At 39.0% G+C, this 21025-nt stretch overlaps 2 protein-coding genes across 2 annotated transcripts in view; one reads left to right on the forward strand and one right to left on the reverse strand.

Annotated features, from left to right (window-relative positions):
* Positions 1–309: 309 nt before the first annotated feature.
* On the reverse strand, positions 310–2528 carry LOC126299598 (cathepsin L-like). Its single transcript, XM_049991621.1, is given in 8 exon segments — positions 310–810; positions 884–931; positions 934–1048; positions 1219–1410; positions 1599–1802; positions 1880–2032; positions 2118–2349; positions 2440–2528. Coding segments are annotated over 7 exon segments (1014 nt in total). The 5' UTR covers positions 2211–2349; positions 2440–2528; the 3' UTR covers positions 310–601.
* Positions 2529–2598: 70 nt separating this feature from the next.
* Positions 2599–21025, forward strand: part of LOC126299599 (uncharacterized) — a 102782-nt gene continuing 84355 nt past the window's right edge. The window contains exon 1 of the mRNA XM_049991622.1: positions 2599–3097. Within this exon, the coding sequence (XP_049847579.1) occupies positions 2954–3097 (144 nt within the window). The 5' untranslated portion in view covers positions 2599–2953. The remainder of the gene's footprint in view (positions 3098–21025) is intronic.

The raw sequence follows: 21025 nt of genomic DNA on the forward strand, positions 1-21025 counted from the left end.
ATGGACACAATCAGCATTATCACACCACATCTAGGCACATTTACAATGCACTACAAATATTTAGATTAAATAGACCAAATTTTTTTGACTTATTTGTTGTATGTAAACCTTCAACTGGCTGGACAAATTTTTTCCAGCCAATACCCATATATTGTGCACATTCATTTCTTACTCTAGAATAGTTTTTATTATGTAGGCTTTCCCCCCCGCCCCCCCCCCCCCCCTAAAGTGTTAACCAATTGCCATGCTCAGCACAAAAGTTCATGAGGACAGAGGTAATAAGTAAAAACTACAGGAAAGAGGCACCACTCAAAGATAATAATTTTATTATATGAAAACTGTACAATAAATCATTTACCACTAAAGGTAAGAAACATGGTATGTTGCTCTGAAACCATTACTTTCACTAGACAAGAAACAGGCACAATTGTCAAGTTTTACGCAGTATTCCAGCATAATTACCCCTCTTTAGTCGAGACCTATCCAATGATACTTTAACACAAGTTCAGTAGTTCAAAAACAAATGTTTCACATTGTTCCACTTGTCCTTCCAAGATGTCACATTAAATAAAGTCAAATCACATGTACCACTGTCAGTTTCTCAAACAAGAGGGTAGCTTGCAGAACTTGCAATTCCACAGTTGTTATCACGGTTTCTTGCCATTTTAATATAACCATTTTCACCCCACTCTGGTCCCCAAGAATTCTTCACCAACCAGTACTCAACATCATCCTCAGTTGTCCCATAACCGACAACAAGCACTCCATGGTCAAGGTTCTCAGAACTGCACTGCGGCTCATAGTAAACTCCTGCAAACAAATTCATTATAGCAGCACTTGCAAACTAATAAGTTTTCATGAAATGTAACAACACTAGGCATACCTTTAGAATAAAATTGGAATGAATCATGACTAGCATCAATAGCTACAGAATTGGACCAACTGTAGCCACAGCAACTTTAAGTTGCTCTTCATTACCTTGTGGAATATCCACAAAGCCAGTATCATCAGCTCCTACATCAATGCGTTTGAATCTACACTTGTCATCCTTTAATGAAAGAAGGGAACATGTCAAAATAAGAAGAAAAAACAAAACAAAAAAACTACACTTATCACAACAGGGACTGCTACTTGTTTGCTACATTAGCTTATTAACAAAATGCTAACAGAAAAATTTCATGCACTAACTAAACATGTAAAACAACAGCAATTACTTACATCGCCTTCATATGGATACGATTTTTCCGTATCGATTCCACGGTTATCTCTAACGTAAGTAAATGCCTGATCCATCAAGCCACCATTGCAGCCTTGATTTCCATATTTGTGAGAACAATCTATCAGGTTTTGTTCACTCAGGGAAGTCAGATAGCCTGCTTTCCTGAAATGTTGTCCTTCCAGTGCACCTGTCTATAAGAATGACAGAGAAATACACTAATTAGAATGGTGTCTGAAAGACAACAAAAGTTTTTTTTTAAAAAAAAAACTAGGCACATTTTTCCAAATATAAAGCTAAAGTACTCTAGTAATATATGTCACAATCACATTTCCAAAGTAATCTCTCTCTCTCTCTCTCCCCCAAACAAAACTAGACTCACCGAACTGAACGCCCAGCACGAACCACATGATCCTTGATTTTTAACGTCTGTAACTGCACCATGTTTCCTCCAGTCCATATAGGGCGGTACATTTACATTTGCAGGTGGAATGAAAGTAGATCCTCTTATACCAAGAGATTCCCTTAATTTTGCGTTATGAGTTTTATTAAAGCCATTGTATGTTGCACCGAATTCATGAGCCAACTGTTAACACAGCAAACAGTCACCACAGTGCAATGGAATATTATTATTTTTTTTACCGTGTTCATAATTAAACTTACCAGATCACCGAACTTGTTTAACTCGAGCTGGTACGATACTTCCCCTCGTTCGAACGCAGCATTGTGTTGGGCAATTCTTTTTTTGTTTTCCATAAAAATTTTCATTCTGAATTTTTCTTCAATAGGACTCAAGTACTTTTTTCCATGTTTCAGCTGAAACACGGATCTTTATGTAGACCTACCTCATTTCCAGAACATGCGTAATATAACTTTACATATACCTTTAAACCAACCTCACCTTGAAAGTATTCCACTCTTCGAGAAAGAGATCGAAGAACGCAACTGCTTGCGCTCCCGCAACAATACATAACAGTATCACGTACACTTTCATTATGGCCTGATTACAAGAAATCTCCTTGTTACTGTTGCATTTAACTGTAACAACGCACTGAAAGTTATAAGTTCTTATAGCAAGAAGGTTCCAAGCCTTTTGTTAGACAACGTAACTTCCTCGAAATTCTGGCGCAAAACTAAACAATGATTGAATATAATCCCTCTTTCAGGTAAACACTTCCAATTAACTAAAACTAGAAAAACATTTTAAAAACAAAATTACTTACCACGCAACAAAGGAACGAAAAAAAAAATTCACAGTTCTCAATACAGCTACTAGCTTCCACACGAAACCATCAGCCAACTAAAGCACAAAGGCAGAAACAGCTGTATATATACACACGATGTCAGAAGTCACGGGACTCTTCGTTGTCACCACCGCCATGTCGCCCAACAGCCAATCAGGGCTAAGCAGATGGAAAACTAGTTTTCAAGTTCGCGTTATCAAATCATAATTTAGCGTGTTATAATTCCATCGCACCTGATTTTTGCTGTAAACTTGTGAAACACGGATAGTACGACGAGTTTAATACTTAAATACAAAACTAGACCAGTGTTTTTTATATTGACCAATAAACATAGGTATTCTCATTAATAAACAACATTTGGAAAAAGTTAAGTAATTCAGCGAGAAATGAAGTAGAAATACTTTGCCATTTGTCTCCAAAAAACTGTGCTTCATTATATTATCTACGCATCCTCCGCTATTGCAAAACTCTTTGCTTGCTATTGTAAAAAGAAATGGCGGATCAGCAGTTCGGTGTTTCAAGACAAAATCGTGAGTTAATTGAAGCGGCAGCAAAAAGAAGGGCCTTATTACGCCAAGAGTATATTAAATTAACAACGAACCCACATCGACATGCAACTGGAGAAGGAGGAGTACTGGTATGTTTTCTGTAACATAGAAATCTCAATGTAGCCTATCGGTAAGGTTCATGTAGAAAACTATTATCGGGTATTTATTGAAGTGTTAAAGTATATTGATACTTTGTTTGCAGTTGTTGGGTAGGCATTTAAGTACAAAACAATTTGTCTTAAATCAGTAATCCTGTATTGTCCAATACAATGTTATGCAGTTTGGGATTTAAATTGCCGGGTACAAAGCCGATCAAAAAGATCCAGGATTTTTAACAAAAATTAAGTTTGAATTTTCAGCACAGGGTTTAATCAAAGTCGTTTGCTGTGCAAACCCATCTTGTGGAATTATTATTGCAATTGGTGTTGGCGAACAGAAGCCCTTCGTTGCTCAGGGGTGGAGGTTATGTTGGATGCTTTGTATGTTGTGCACATTTGAAGATAAAGAATATTAGTATCAATGGCATAATGCAATCATGAAGGTAAAAAAAAAAATTGGTTAAAAAGTGCCCCCATTGAAATCTGTGTTGTGGTGACGAGAGTTGGCGAATTCGACGAATGTGGCAGAAGGAAATCTGAACTCCGGTTGTGCTAACAAACTGAGCTGTAGCGAAACCTAATGTTTCCATTAGCGTTATATTAAAAAATGCAGGGGGGGGGGCGGCGGTCCAGTACGTAATTCATTGCCCTTTATGCAGAAGTGTCACATTATTCCTAGTTAGGCCTACACATTAATCACACTATAGGCGTACTCCTCAAACGTTCATGTTGTGTAACTCTTACAGATTCTTATTTGACAACTTCCGTGGAGGAAAGAAAACAGAAATATCTCAGCGTTGCAGTAGGCCCATGTCATATGAGTTGTGGAAATGAGACAACTTTCATGTTAAATCATATAAAGAGTTGACTGACAGAAACCTTAGCAGCCTTTTTTGTTGAAAATATTCATGTTGTCAGCTTGAGTTTGGAATATTTTCGATTTCAGGAGAACTGACAAAAACATTGCAATCCCAGGTTTTCTTGTTTATTTATAAGTATCATAAATATTCAAATAAATGTACAGAAGTATGTGAGAGAAACGCGAGACTTTAGAAAACAGTGCACTGAGTGAGGTGGTGCAGTGGTTAGCACACTGGACTTAAATTCAGGAGGATAGTGGTTCAAACCCATGTCCAACCATCCTGATTTAGGTTTTCCGAGATTTCCCTAAATTGTAAATCGTTTGAGGCAAATACCTGGATGGTTCCTTTGAAAGGACGAAGCTGACTTCCTTCCTCATACTTCCCTAATTCGATGGGACCAATACCCTCGCTGTTTGGTCCTGTCCCCTAAATCAACAAACCAACTTGTTATGATGCAATTTGCTTCACGATTTATTACATTTGTGGTTTCAGAAACGTAACTCCAGTCATTGTAGGAACTTAAAATAGAGATGAATAGCCTCTATTTCAGAAAAAAGGGCAGCCCACTGCATCACAAAATTAAATTCTCATTTATTTTCTTTAAAAATAAAGTTTATGATTTTAATTTAATTTTGTGATTCTTGGAGTGGTTAATGTGTTTCCATAATGTATTCCCAAATCGTTCTTCTGCAGTTTTTTTCTCTGTCTTAAAAGTGGGCATATACTGCACCAGTCTTGGGACGACTAGAACAAAAGCCTCTTCGGTTTGAGATATTACAGCTTCAATGAATTGCACTGTTATAGTTTGAAAGGTCTGCAGTTCATAATGTCAGCCTACACAAATAATTGGACATAAGTGTTTTTCTTAACTCCAGAAATACCTAAATTTTCTCCTCGTTGTCATTTAAAACATTTTGAGCTCGAATAACATCTCATGTATGTGCTTCATACTTACACTATGAGATGACAAAAATAGGGCAGCACTTCTCATAATGTGTCCGTATGTGAGGAGTCTACATAGGAAATGAAAATGTAAAATTCTTACAGAATGCTGACAATTATGTCTCCTAGAGACCAGCCACAGTGTTCTGTTTTCTTTATGGTAATCGTGGAGGTCAAATTCGTTTAGTTTTAGTTTGCAAACATTTTCCTCTTTTTCTTTTGTAACAGATATATTAGAGTTTATTTAGTTGTTAATTGGTGTTGTATAGCAGTTAGATTGTTAAACTTAGCATTCTTTATAGGATGTAACAGCTATGGAATTAGCTAGGAGCTGGAAAGTTGTGGGAGAAAAGTAGTGTCTTGTGTGGGAGTTCGGAAGACAGTGAAGACAGCATGTTCAACATGTGCAACAGTATTCTGTTTTTACACTTAATTTTTAGGAAAAAAATCGTGTGGTTATTCTCAAAGAATGTGTTAAAACAGCTGTTTAGGGGGTAGAACTGGTTTTTGGATTAGAATTTAGAAGCGTCATGTTTAACAGTGTTTTAGATGGTAATGTTGTTTTAAAACAGTTAATATTAACTTTTTACAAATACCTGACATTGTCAGCTCTGTAGGAGGCGATCTATAATTACGAATACTGTCTTCTTGTAGGAACATTTCATTAGCATGATCACATATATATGTTCATTGATAACTACATTCAGCAAATTAAATTCATATCCTCAGATCACTTAGTACTAGGTTGTCGTGTGTACATCAATCTTTGAAATTGGACATTTTGTCATGACTGTTGGCTTGCACTTTCTCACTTAGTGCACAAAAAATTTGTGCTGTTATGTCAGTGTAATTTTCAATAAGCTTCCAGCAGAACAAGAAAAAGTTAACATTCAAGTGACAGTTGTGTATTGATGATGGAAAGCATCTTTATGGTTCACTTCATTTCATTTCATTATGTACATGCATTCCGTGGACTTACAGTACTACAGGTATTGGGCTAAGAATAAAGAAGAGAACAGTCAATTTGGATATGAATTTGTGGCACTGCAGCTACTATGATAACTTCCCATCTAGTCTCGGGCTCAGCAGTTCTAGGTCTGTTCCACACTTATTGCCACTTCATTAATGTTGCATTAATAAAAATTAATCAAACAGGTATGCCTGTTGTGTTGTAATAGGTCTGTGTTGAGTATTTAAGGACCTAGACCCCAATTGATTCCATATTCAAGGTTCAGTGAGCTGCTTTGTTGCCCTGCTACTCCTGCTTAGTTATGTGTTATGCTATTATAAGTTTTAATGGTCCTCTGTTACTAGTTGAATTCTGAACTTTAGAGACTGTGCAATTGGAGTTCCAGTGGACAGCTACGAGGAGTCTTACTGCTAGGTGTTGTGTATCTTTGTAAAACAAACACACGTTATTTCAAGAATACATCCACTTTTGTTGTTTCATATAAAAGGTGGCATGATTTATTGTGTGTCATCTTTCAGAAATCTCACTTCATTTATTTTGATTTTTTAATCATTCATCTTCAGAGAACAATCTACATCTAAATGACTGCTCTGCAATTCACATTTAAGTGCTTGGCAGAGGGTTCATCGAACCACAATCATACTATCTCTCTACTATTCCACCCCGAACAGCGAGCGGAAAAAACGAACACCTAAACCTTTCTGTTCGAGCTCTGATTTCTCTTATTTTATTTTGATGATCATTCCTACCTATGTAGTTTGGGCTCAACAAAATATTTTCGCATTCGGAAGAGAAAGTTGGTGACTGAAATTTCGTAAAAAGGTCTCGCCGCGACGAAAAACGTCTATGCTGTAATGACTTCCATCCCAACTCGTGTATCATATCTGCCACACTCTCTCCCCTATAACGTGATGAACTAAAATTATCTTGTCCAGTACACAAACCCACATTCACTTTCAGTCGATCATTGCCAGTAAACTAATTTTTATTGCAGCAACACACTTCATTTGAGAAATACTATAACTAATTCTGGTTAATTCAAGTTTTCTTACGATAAAAGAGAGAATTGGAATTATCTGTGTAATCTTATTTGTCCTTCTGATGTATAGCTATTGTGATAGATTATCTTATGAATGATGGACAATGGTATTCAAGTGGAATTTGGGGATGCTGAAGATATTATAATTTGCAGAAACCTGGTAGAATTCTGTTTATTGCAACTGATTGTAGTAAAAGTAATTTAATATAAACAGAAACTGTACTCTGCAGGTATTTAGTCATGGGATTACAAGAGTGTCAGATTCCACTCATCTGCTTTGACCCATGACAGATTAGATTAGATTAATACTTGTTCCATAGATCATGAATACATTTCGTAATGATGTGGAACGTGTCAGTTTAATGAAAGATGTCTGTACAAGATATTACATTACACAAAATATTGCATGACACTAATGTTTAAGTTAATTTTCTTTTCCCTCCCTTAATTTATATCTAAAAATTCAGCCAATGAGTAGAAGGAGTTGTCATCTAGAAATTCTTTTAATTTATTTTTAAATGTTGGTTTACTATCTGTCAGGCTTTTGATGCTGTTTGGTAGGTGACCAAAGACTTTTGTGGCAGCATAATTTACCCCTTTCTGTGCCAAAGTCAGATTTAACCGTGCATAGTGAAGATCATCCTTTCTCCTGGTGTTATAGCTATGCACACTGCTATTACTTTTGAACTGGGTTGGATTATTAGCAACAAATTTCATAAGTGAATATATATACTGTGAGGATCCCTAGATCCTTAAATAGATGTCTGCAGGATGACCATGGGTGGGCTCCAGCAATTATTCTGATTACATGTTTTTGAGCACTGAATACTTTTTTACTTGATGATGAATTACCCCAGAATATGATACCATACGAAAGCAGTGAAAGAAAGTAGGCATAGTATGCTAATTTACTGAGATTCTTATCACCAAAATTTGCAATAACGCTAATAGCATATGTAGCTGAACTCAGACGTTTCAGCAGATCATCAATCTGTCGCTTCCAGTTTAACCTCTCATTAATGGACACACCTATAAATTTTGAAAATTCTACCTTAGCTACAGACTTCTGCTCAAAGTCTATATTTATTACTGGAGTTGTGCCATTTACTGTACGGAACTGTATATACTGTGTTTTATCAAAATTTAAAGAGAGTCCGTTTGCTGAGAACCACTTAATAATTTTGAGAAAAACATCATTTACAATTACATCACTTAGTTCTTGGTTTTTGAATGTTATTACTATACTTGTATCATCAGCAAAAGAACTAACTTTGCATCTTCATCAATATGGAATGGTAAGTCATTAATGTATATCAAGAACAGTAAAGGACCTAAGACCGAACCCTGTGGGACCCCGTACTTGATAGCCCCCCCAGTTTCAGGAATCAGCTGTTGTTTTAACATTACATGAACCACTTATTTCAACTTCCTGCATTCTTCCAGTTAAGTATGAATTAAACCATTTGTGCACTGCCCTCCTCAAACCATGATGATTTAGCTTATCTAAAAGAATTCCATGATTTACACAATCAAAGGCCTTTGAGAGATCACAATAAATACCAATGGGTGATGTTCGGTTATTCAGAGCATCTAATATTTGATCAGTGAAAGCGTATAAAGCATTTTCTGTTGAAAAGCCTTTCTGAAAACCAAACTGACATTTTGTTAGTACTTTGTTTTTACAAATATGGGAGGCTACTCTTGAATACATTACTTTATCAAAAATTTTTGATAGATGCTTGAATACTGCTCAGCAGTGTGGGATCCGCACCAGGTAGGGTTGATAGAAGAGATAGAGAAGATCCAACGGAGAGCAGCGCGCTTCGTTACAGGATCATTTAGTAATTGCGAAAGCGTTACGGAGATGATAGATAAAGTCCAGTGGAAGACTCTGCAGGAGAGACGCTCAGTAGCTCGGTACGGGCTTTTGTTAAAGTTTCGAGAACATACCTTCACCAAAGAGTCAAGCAGTATATTGCTCCCTCCTACGTATATCTCGCGAAGAGACCATGAGGATAAAATCAGAGAGATTAGAGCCCACACAGAAGCATACCGACAATCCTTCTTTCCACGTACAATACGAGACTGGAATAGAAGGGAGAACCGATAGAGGTACTCAGGGTACCCTCCGCCACACACCGTCAGGTGGCTTGCGGAGTATGGATGTAGATGTAGAAGAGAGATTGGGCGGTAGTTGTTGACATCCGACGTATCCCCCTTTTTATGCAATGGTTTTACAATGGCATATTTCAGTCTATTGGGGAAAACACAGTGCTCCAAAGAGCTATTACATACGTGGCTGAGAATCCTACTTATCTGTGGGGAACAAGCTTTAAGTATCTTGCTGGAAATGCCATCAATTCCGTAAGAGCTTTTACTTTTCAGTGAGTTTATTATTTTACTGATTTCAGAGGGAGAGGTTGGTGGAAATACAGTTGTTTCAAACTGCACAGGTATGGCCTCTTCTATTAGAAGCCTTGCCTCTTCTAGTGAAGATCTAGATCCTATTTTCTCCACAACATTTAAAAAATGATTATTGAAAATATTTCCAATTTCTGATTGTTTGTTAGTACACTTGTCATTCAGTTTTATGGCACTAAAGTCTTGCTGTGCTCTTAGTTGACCTGTTTCCCTTTCAGTAATATTCCAAATTTATGTAATTTTATTATCAGAGTTACTGATCTCTGACATGATACACATGCTTCTGGACTTTTTAATAACTTTTCTTAGTACAGCACAATAGTTTTTATAATATTGAACAATTTTGGGATAAGTACTCCCTCTTGCTGTTAGATACAGTTATCTTTTACGGTTGCAAGATATTATTATTCCTTAGTTAGCCAAGGTTTTTTATGTTTTCTTGGAATTATGTTTAACTATTTTCTTGGGAAAACAATTTTCAAATACCCTTAACAATGTATCTTGAAATAAGCTATATTTCAAGTTTGCATCGGGTTCCATCTACACTTCATCCCAGTCTAGCTGCTTTAGGCTTTCCCTAAAGTTTTCAGTATTTATATTGTTAATTGAATGCACTGCTTTGAAATTCTGATTTGATATACTGCATGGAGCTATGTCATGTACTGTAACTAGCTGTGCACCATGATCTTAAACACCATTCTTAACAGGATAAGCATTTATGTCCTTAAACTTATCTTGGGCTATAAAAAAGTTATCTATCAATGTCCTGCTGTTCTTTGTTATCTGAGTAGGAAAATCAATGATGGAGCCCAAATTGAAAGAACTGAGTAATACTACAAGGTCATTCTTCCTATTACACTCTTTCAGGAAATCAACATTGAAATCCCTACAAATGATAATTTGCTTCCCCTTGTCTGTCAGATAGCACAGCAAAGCATCCGAGTTTTCTAGGAATAGCTGGAAATTCCCTGAGGGGGACATATACATTGTTACAATTATGAAAGTGCCATCATTTAGTTTTAGTTCAGTGGCACATGCTTCCATATGTTGCTCTACACAAAAAATTTTTAGTTTCTAAATTTTTTGCGCTGTGGAAGCTTTTGACATATATGGCAACTCCTCCTCTCATCATATTATCTCTACTTACATGTGCAGCTAATTTGTACCCATTGATGCTAACCTTTTGCGTATCAGTGACAATGTGATCCTCAGACAGGCATAGTATATCTATTACATTCTCAGGTTCTATATCTTCTAAACAAAGCAGAAGCTCATCAATTCTATTTTTCAATCCCCCAATATTTTGATGAAATATACTAACATTATTTTTCATTTTACTTTTGTGAGTATCTTGAATTTTTTTTAACATCTTTAGTACTTGCCTCGCTGAGTTTCTCACTGGACACTGATCTTACACTAAAAAAGAGTTACCACCGTGAGATGTAGTTCCTCCCCTCTTTAAATTTCCTGCTATCAGCGCAGCCAGTTTACCCTTCCCCTTCTTGTTGAGGTGTAGGCCATGTCTAGTATAGTCCCACCTACAGAGTGAATCAACAGGAACCACACCAATGTATGACCCTGCATCAGATCCAAGTAGCCGTTCCAACTCCAAATTAACTCTCCTGACAGTAGAGCTCAAATGAGGCTGGTCGTGCCGCTCCAGAACCGACCCAAACCCAATACTGGTATGACTCGATGCCGATGCAATATTTGCCAGGTCACACTCTATGCTGTACCCTGGATCTCTGTCAATACTGTTGCCTGGCCCACCCACAATAACCACAGTATCTTCCTTAGTAAAGCCTCTACATAGTGAACCTAAATCCTCTGTAACCTGCCCCAGTCCAGCACTAGGTTTGAAAAAACTTGTGACATCATCAATATGTCAAAACGGTTACTTCCAGCATAAATGATGACAATAATGTCACTACATACACACACCACTGAACATGAACAAAAATAAAAATGACACACCTCACTCCAAAAATAGAATGAAACTAACAGGACAACCACGGAAAATTGGAGGTATAGGGCAAGGATAAGCTAAATATACAGCATTAAAAGAAAACCACACCATCCTAAAACAAATAATGTAAAAAATAATGTACAGCATTCTGCTACATCAGCAAAACCATAGGAATCAGACACTTCCCTTGACCTATATAGCTACCAAAAAACCATTACTTACAACTCCGAAAAGGAGAACCAAAACACCAACAATTCAAAAACACAAATACCCCATATTCACTACACCAGTTAAAACACAACTGACCTACCAACATGCGCGCCCACACACACACACACACACACACACACACACACACACACACACACACACACACACACACACACACACACACCCCTTAATAACTCACCGAAAACACTTCCATAACCCACGTTGTCACAAAAACTATCTAAACTCAAACACACATTAGCACAATTACAACCAAAACTCAAATGAACCCGGTACCACACATTAAACTCAGCATGTCGACATTCACCATCAGAGGGCACCATCAAATACAACTACACAATATCTACAAACATATCCAACTCAAAAAAACTCTGCTCCATAGTGACGTCACACACCACATCACCATTAAATCACAGGTCATAGCAGGTGGTTGGAATTGGATGCTTCCGTTGACCCTTAGTCATTTACAAATAATGTAAGTGACAAAAATTTCATGCTGGGGAAGGTTTAACATCTTGCAAATTTGCGTAGCATTAAGCTGACAAACCTGAAAAATATTTTCATTAAGGATATCAGTATATTATTTTCACAATCTGGGACTTCATTTCTTCTTTGAAAACCCAGAAGAGGTCATAGTAAAAGTGGATTTTGTTTAGTCTTCCTCCAACTTGGCATAATGTATTCAAAGTGTAACGCTATTGCATATAGCACTAAAATTTGTTAGTATACAGAACACAGCCAAATGTGTCATTATTTTATTTATTCTGACCAGTTTTGTTCGTCACATAAAGCATCCTCATACAGTCATTGACATATGCCCTTCTAATGTGTCAGCAGTGCCTGGATGTTTGAGATTTAACCTGCCTGTCTGCTATCAGAGTGTGATGAGTAGGAAATGCACACTGCAAATCTACTATCCAGTTTCCTATACGCTGAATATTAGCTCTATTACTACAATTGAGCTTCAGCACACCAAACTTTCAGTTGACTACTACCGCATCAGTGCATAAGCTATATCAGCAATTGAGCCTTACAGTGTAATTTTTATAATATAAATGAATGTGTTTCCTCATGTCTGTGATACTATCTGTGGTGTCACCGCCAGACACCACACTTGCTAGGTGGTAGCCTTTAAATCAGCCGCATTCTGGTACTGTAAGTCGGACCCGCGTGTCGCCACTATCAGTGATTGTAGACCGAGCGCTGCCACACGGCAGGTCTAGAGAGACTTCCTAGCACTCGCCCCAGTAGTACAGCCAACTTTGCTAGCAATGGTTCACTGACATCTACGCTCTCATTTGCCGAGACGATAGTTAGCATAGCCTTCAGCTACATTATTTGCTACGACCTAGCAAGGCGCCAGTATCCGTACTATTGATATTGTGAATCATGTACCGTAAAGAGAGTATTTTGTAGATCCCAGTTCTCATATTGTTCTGAGTATGTGGAGTTGTTTGTATGCTCAGCACTAGAGTGGGGGGGGGGGGGGGAGATTGCATGTAGCTTTGCAACTATATATTTGGGTCCCCTATTTTGTGCAGAGATCTTTGTGGGGAAACATCCGTGTGTGCATGCTTAGTGACCTCATGTTTTGGTCTATTGTTAATAGGTGCCAGAATCTAGTAGGTTCACTGCCGATCTGAAGTTAAGGACTGAATGAAAACTGAAGGTAGTGAATGAAATAGCTCAGTTGGAGCTACACTACAATCCTTAGTTTTGAGGAGTATTAAACTTACTGTTGGGAAGTTACAGTTACTATACAGAAAATGTACTATTTTGCTTATTCTCTTTTATTATGAAGCAAAACAGAATATAGATGAGTGATATAGTGCAAAACAGCCAAAATGGAATGGCTGTAGGAAGATGACTTTGAAAAAGATGTATGGGAAAATGTCTTGCCTTAGTAAATTAAGAAGTGGTTCCATCTCAGTTAAGACAGCAATTCCTACTCATTTCTAGGTGTTACGCTCCTGCAAATAATTTGGTGATGTACTTGTTACTATAACACTCCATAAGAACCTAAATGTGGTACAGGAATTAATTTTCATTGGGATGTGATGCTACAGGTAGATAAAGAACTAGCCAGACACTTGTAGAGGAGAGGAATGTTTGTTGTATGTTGTGTGCAATGTGAGCATACCAAACAAAAACGTTGACACTGACACATTAATCCACACATTTGAGGCAGATTAGTTTCCAGAAAAGGTCAAAGTCGTGGTTTACCACTGATATGAAGGTACATTTTCCCACCCCCAATATGGTGCTTTAAAGGCCAGCACTCTGAGCATTTGTTCTCACTGTGCACACAACCTGGTCTGTGAAGGCTTGTGGCCGGCCACTTCATGAAGATTCACCAGGTGCCCTACCAGTAGTCTGAGTCAATTTCAGGTTCATTCGCAAACACCTCCATGGTGTACATGTAGGCTGCGGCTTCACATGGATCTTTCACATGACCTTAAGGAATCGGTTAACAATGCAACACTCTGGTGTCACTTCCTCTGGATTCTCGACATGTACCAGGGCCATGAAGTGCTTTACACCGATGGCTCGATGGGTGATGGTCACGTTGGCTTTGCCTGTGTTCATGGAGGACATGTAGAATGGCACTCCTTGCCAGATGGCTGCAGTGTTTTCACTGCAGAGCTGGCGACCATATCTCATCCATTTAAGCACATCCGCTCATGCTGAGGTGAGTCATTTCTCCTGTGTACTGACTCCATGAGCAGCATACAAGCTATTGACCAGTGCTACCTACATCATCCTTTGGTAGCGACCATCCAGGAGTCCATCTATGCACTGGAATGGTCCAATTGTTCAGTGATGTTTGTCTGGACCCCAGGTCACATCGGAATCCCAGGCAACGAACTTGCCGACAGGCTGGCCAGTCAGGCTATGCAGTAACTGCTTATGGAGATCGGCTTCTCCGAAATTCACCTGCATTCAGTATTACGCCACAAGGTTTTGCAGCTTTGGGATATGGAATGGCATAACCTCAGTACACCCAACAAGCTGCATGCCATTAAGGAAACTGAATGTGTGGAAGACCTCCATGCACGCCTCTTGCAGGGATTCTGTGGTTCTCTGTTGGCTCCGAATTGGCCATACGTGGCTGATGCATGGTTACCTCCTCCATCACAAGGACCCATCTCGGTGTTGCTGTGGCTCACAAATGACGGTCGTTCATCTCTTGCTGGACTTCCCACTTTTAGCCACTCTCGAGCGAACTTTTAACCTTCCTAGCACCCTACCTTTGGTGTTGGTCGACAATGCCTCAACATCAGTTTTAGTTTCATGTTTTATTCGTCAGGGTGAGTTTGTATCATTTGCTCTAAGTTTTAGCACATGTCCTTTGTCCGTGTGTGTCCTCCACCCTAGTGCTTTCAGGGTGGGGCTTTTAATGTGTTGCAGAGTAGCTGGCTTTTTTTTCTTATCCTCACGGTCAGCCAGCCATGGTAACATGATTTCTTGTTTTAACCTCTGCTACCTGTTTCTTGCGTCTTTGTGGTTTTCTTGTCCCCTTTTGCCCATTTAAGTGTTTGTTGTCCTTCAGTCGTTGTTGCGATTTTTCCTTTCGTTCTGTTTTGTGTTGTCTCATTGTCTTATTCTCACTCTTGTGGCATTGTTTCCTTTGGAACAAGGGACAGATAAGCTCATAGTTTGGGTCTCCATGCTTGACAGTAATAAATGCTGAAATAATTGTTTGCTGAAATACAGTTTATCTATATGTTGCAAGTGAACTGGGAGTCTCATAGTGTCCTCCGCGCTGTCCTATCCTTGGTATCCCCAAACAAGTAACATTAAAGGGAGGTCAACTGGCTCAAGAATAATGTAATCCCCCACTGTGTTGTTTAGTGATACTGAATGTTATAAAAAGTTGCATACTATTCTTTATCAGGGTGAAGGCTCAAGTTCTGACAACAGTGAGGATAGTGACTATGTATTCATGTGTGTGTGTCTTTGCTGGTAATCTTGATTCGAGGGAATGTCAGCCTGCTTCATTCATTTGCCAGAAATGAGTTTTTCCTTTCTCAGCCTGTGTACAGCAGAACAAGCCTTTAGTCTGTGATAACCTTGCTGCATTATGATGTATAGCCGTTATTAAAGAAAATAAATGATAGCAACGCCTTTGCGAACAGCTACATTTGTCACTTTATTAAGCAACCAGTTTATGTCATAGACAGACCATACTCAAGTATATTGTGACATCATTATGAGATGAGATGTATGAGAACCTAGAACAACTATCAAACTTCATGTCACAAACCAACATGTCAGTCCAGGTGTAAATGTGGAGGAACACATATAGCATCGAGAATATGTTGGGTGAAGCACATGGCAATACTGTGCTTTTTGGAAATTTGTGGTAAGGCCTTATGGGACCAAACTGCTGAGGTCATCGGGCCCTAAGCCTACACACTACTTACTCTAACTCAAAACTAGCTTACACTATGGAAAACATGTGCACCCATGCCCGAGGGGGGACTCGAACCTCTGATGGGGGCAGCAGCATGGACCTTGACAAGGCACCTCAGACCGCACCGCTACCCCATGCGGCAAGACTGCCTCCCTACACTTCTGGTAAATGCTATATATGCTCCAACTGTGAGCAAACAATGTGTTTTCGTAAATAAACACATTTTAATCACAGTCTGTATAACTTACATGCTTTCACAGGAGTAAGGAAGTGTGAAAACTTGCATTGTACATGGCAACATTTCTCTCATTGAGTAATAGACTCATCTGGTAACTGAAGGAAGCATGTCAGGTGACATAAGACATCAACAAAAATGTTGAAGTGTAAGCATGCTGCACCCCCTCCCCCTCCCCCATGTCGCTATTCACAGCTAGGAATTGTGCTTAAGTTTTTCCGGAGGTCAGCATGTAAACGCCAAAGTTATATTGTTCAAATTTAACTTTCTTTAAGATTTTCATTGTGTAATGTCTGTCGCTACATTCAGCTCTGAAACTGATACAGTGGATGTGATGTAATGGAATGCGATATGGATTAATTTATTGATTGTGCTGATATTATTCCGTTTCCTTGTTGTTTTCGCGGCTTTCGCTTTAGTTGTGAAGTGTTGACAGGAAATTCCACCTATAAATATAACCGGTGGGGGAACTGAGACAATATTATTCAAAGGAAATACAGTGAGCGAAAATAATATGTAAGTTGCATTGAAACCACTCTGCACTTATAAGACTCGGACATGAAAGGGAAGCAGTGGTTGAGAGAGAGAGAGAGAGAGAGAGAGAGAGAGAGAGAGAGAGAGAGAGAGAGAGCGCGCCTGTCCCCAATGTTATTCAACCTTTACATTGAGCATGCTGCAAAGGAAACCAAGAAGAACTAAGGAAGGCAAATTGAAGTTCTGGGAGAAGATATAAGGTTAACATCAGCATCAGTAAAATGAGGGTAATGTAATGTAGTCGAAATAAACCAGGGGAACCTGAGGGACTTATAAAAATGGAATATAAATTTAAATGTTAGGAAGTATTTTCTTATGGTATTCGAAAGGAAGAGAATAGAAGCTTTTTATAACCTTATGCTATAGGAGAGTGTCGAAAATCGGATGGATAAATGGGATAACTAATGTGGCGTACTGAGTTTAACTGAAGAGAAAATAAAATCATGAGACAACTTGACTAAGAGAATGTATCGATTCCTAGCTACACATGATAAGACTTACAGGAATCGTCATTTTGGTAATGAAGGCGAGTGTGGAAGGTAAACTTTGTGGGTGGGGGACCCAGGCCTTACTACAGTAAGCATGTTCAAATGAATGGTGGTTGCAGTACTTACACAAAGGCCAGCATGGCATAGACTAGCATGAAGAGCTGCGTCAAAACCAGTCTTCGGACTGAAGACCCGTAAAACATTAGTTGCGATCTTTTTGAGCAAATAACTGTTATTACCAACAATTAGATAGGAGAGTACGAGTAAATTAACTATTTGCTGATATGATTTCTGTTCTGTTCTTGTTGTCTACAAATTAATACATTTAAGTAGGGTCCCCAGGCACTTTGGCCTATACTTTCTCATAACATAGTACCGCTGCGTTCAAATCTAAATTTACACCTTTTGTTGTTTCACAATTCATACATAGAAAGCGATCGCAGAAAATATTTTGCGTGCAGATACGAGAGCTTGTTTTTCATATTAATTTTTTTTCAATCGTAAGTACTCGCATCAGGTGAAAGATGAGTAACATTATAACGTGCACATAATGAATAGAAGTGTTCGTTATGGAGGTGAACATGATTCAAATACTTATTCTCTTTGACCATTCTTGTCCCCCCCCCCCCCCCCTTTCCTGCCTTCCTCTACAGCGAAAAGTATCAGGCGGCCGTGTCTGATAATGTGTCATTATAAAGAAATAAGAAGTCTGCGAAGACGTCCAATCTTTGTCATACAGAGCTAGTCTTTATGACTGCCAGGGAAATTGTGCTACCCTTATGAGTCCGTTGGGGAAGGCGACGAAATATACTAGAAACAGAGATTAGGTCTTACAAAGAAACGAATCATTGGAGATCCAACGGTACGTCGATAACCACCTGGTTCATATTGGTTCCTATAATACAGAAACGACGTCATCTTCAATAATACCCTTAGTAAAAAGAAGCAAAGCAAGAAAATTAACCCATATACTGTAATTTAAAAATGGATTATATATACTATTCTGGCTGTCTGGAACATTGTGTTGGTCAGCTCTAACGAAGTAAAGCCTTTGTTACTTTCGATAGAGGAGCGACAACTTTCCTTCGTGTTAAGTTGTTGTGGTCAAATTTGTCTGTCCCCCTCAGATTACAACCGTATCACCCATAACTAATGGTCGCAACCTTATTTGGACCCTTGGAAGGAGGCAGATTCGTAATCAGAAGACACAATACGTAGGACTTCAGACTGAAAAAGAGAAAAAAAATCATTTTTCCCCCTCCTGTTACCTAAATACATGGAAGGAAGTTGTAGATCATTTTAGAAAAAGAAAACTTCATTGCTCGACGGTAAATACATTGAGCGATGAAAATGAAAATGTAATAGCAGCAGTCTATATTGATTCAAAGAAAGTGGCACCCATACGATCAGCCACTGTAATGAGACATTGCAGTTCCACAGACAGGGCCGACAATGAACGTGGCATAACCTTAGAAATTAGTTGTATGGATTTAGCCGTAATCATTTGAGAAACGGAAACAAATGACAAACTAAGTTCTGCTGACCGTTTTCAAAAATGATTGAAATGGCTCTGAGCACTATGGGACTCAACATCTTAGGTCATCAGTCCTCTAGAACTTAGAACTAGTTAAACGTAACTAACCTAAGGACATCACACACATCCACGCCCGGATCGTTTACAGATCAAGCGCGCGATATTTTATAATGAAGCATATGAACGATTATAAAAATTTTTCGGGGCATAAAAACAACAGTGCCCCTGTTTACGTGTAATATACACGGGTGTGCAAAACATACGAAAGTCTTTCAGTGGTGTCATTGCTAAACAATGATCTTACATAAAAAGAACTGCTACAGTATAGTAGGGATTGTAACTGAAAGAAATGCACAATGAGAACAGCAGAAATTATATTTTTATTCAAGACAATATTTACACTAAAGTCACCACGATTCGTGATGGTACCCTGGACCTTATAAACGCGGGACATGATTCTTATTTAATACGGTGTGTGATGATGACAGACGGCAGTGCATGCTCTGCAGCATTTTCCATGCTGGCCACAATATTGGTAAGGAGTTCTGCCGGTAGGCCATATTTCTGTCAATTACGTTCTGTACTATATTGTAGCTGTTCTTTCTGTGTATCGGCCAAGTTCCGTCGAACTATGTTACTTGGCAGTGAAACATCTACATCCCCATCATACTCCACAAGCCACCTAATGGTGTGTGGCGGAGGGTACTTTCGGTACCACTATCTGACCCCTCCGACCCTGTTCCACTCGCGAATATTGCGTGTGAAGAATGACTGACGGTAAGCCTCTGTATTGGTTCTAATTTCTCAAATTTTCTCCTCGTGCTCAATACGCGAGATGTATGTGGGGGGGGGGGGGGGGGGGGAGGGAGGGAAGTAATATGTTGTCTGACTACTCCTGAAAAGTGCTGCCGCGAAACTTCAGTAGTAAATCTCTCCGTGATGCACAACGTCTCTCTCGTAACATTTTCCAGTGGAGTTTGTTTAGCATCTCCGTAACACACTCTCCCCAGCTAAACGATCCCGTGACGAAACGCGCCGCTCTTTGTTGGATCTTCTCTATCAGTCCTACGTGATAGGAATCCCAGATAGATGAACAGTACTCGAGAATCGGGCGACCAGGCACCTTATAAGCCATTTCTTTCGTGGATGAGTTACGTTTTCGTAAGATTCTTCCGATGAATCGGAGTCTGGTGTCTGCTTTTCCCACTATCTGTTTTATATGGTCATTCCACTAAAGGTCGCTCTGGATATTTACGCCTATATATTTTACGTCAGAAGCTCTCTCCCTCTGTTTGTCATCAATAGTGTAGTTCTACAGTAGTGGGTTTCTTTTCCTATGTATGCACAATATGTTACATTTATTTACGTTCAGGGTCAACTGCCAGAGTCTGCACCATTCATCAATTCTCTACAGGTCGTTCTGCAAATTCTTACTATCTTCTGGCGCTGCTACTTCGGTATAAGCGACTGCATCATCTGCGAATAGCCTTAAAGAGCATCCGACGCTAGATGCTAGATCATTTATATATATTGTGAACAGCAGCGGTCCTGTCACACTTCCCTGTGCTACTACAGATATTACCTTTACATCTATCGATGTAGTTGCCTTAAGAGCGACGTATTGAGTTCTATCTGCTAGAAAGTCTTGAATGCAATCGGTGGTCTGCTCCAATACTCCGTAAGCTGGTATTTTTTTCTCATTAAACGGCAATGCGGTGCGGTGTCAAATGCCTCACTGAAATCAAGGAACACGACATCGACCTGAGCGCCGCTGTCCACTGCGCTGTGGATCTCATGGAGGAACAGAGCGAGCTGAGTTTCGCAGGATCTCTGTTTGCGGCATCCATGTTGATTTTTATACAGGAAATTTTCATTTTCCAAAAACGTCATAATTCTTGAGCATAAAACATGTTCCATAATTCTACAACAGGTTGACGTCAACGATATAGGTCTATAATTGTGTGGACCTGTATGACGTCCTTTCTTAAAAACGGGAATGACCTGCTCTTTTTTCTAGTCATTAGGTATTTTCGTTGCTCAAGCGATGTACGATAAATTATTGCTAGAAGGGCAGCAAGTTCTTGCGCATAATCTCTATAGAATCTTAAATAGGCATCTCAACTAGTTCTGAAGCCTTTCCACTATTAAGCGATTGTAGCTGCTTTTCAGTTCCGCGATCGGTTATGTCAATATCTGTCATTTCGACGTTTGCACGACGACTGAAAGGAGGGACAATGTCACGATCTTCCGCGGCGAAACAACTTCGGAAGACCGAATTCAGTATT

The sequence above is a fragment of the Schistocerca gregaria genome, chromosome X (assembly GCF_023897955.1).
Source record: "Schistocerca gregaria isolate iqSchGreg1 chromosome X, iqSchGreg1.2, whole genome shotgun sequence".
Lineage (NCBI taxonomy): Eukaryota > Metazoa > Arthropoda > Insecta > Orthoptera > Acrididae > Schistocerca > Schistocerca gregaria.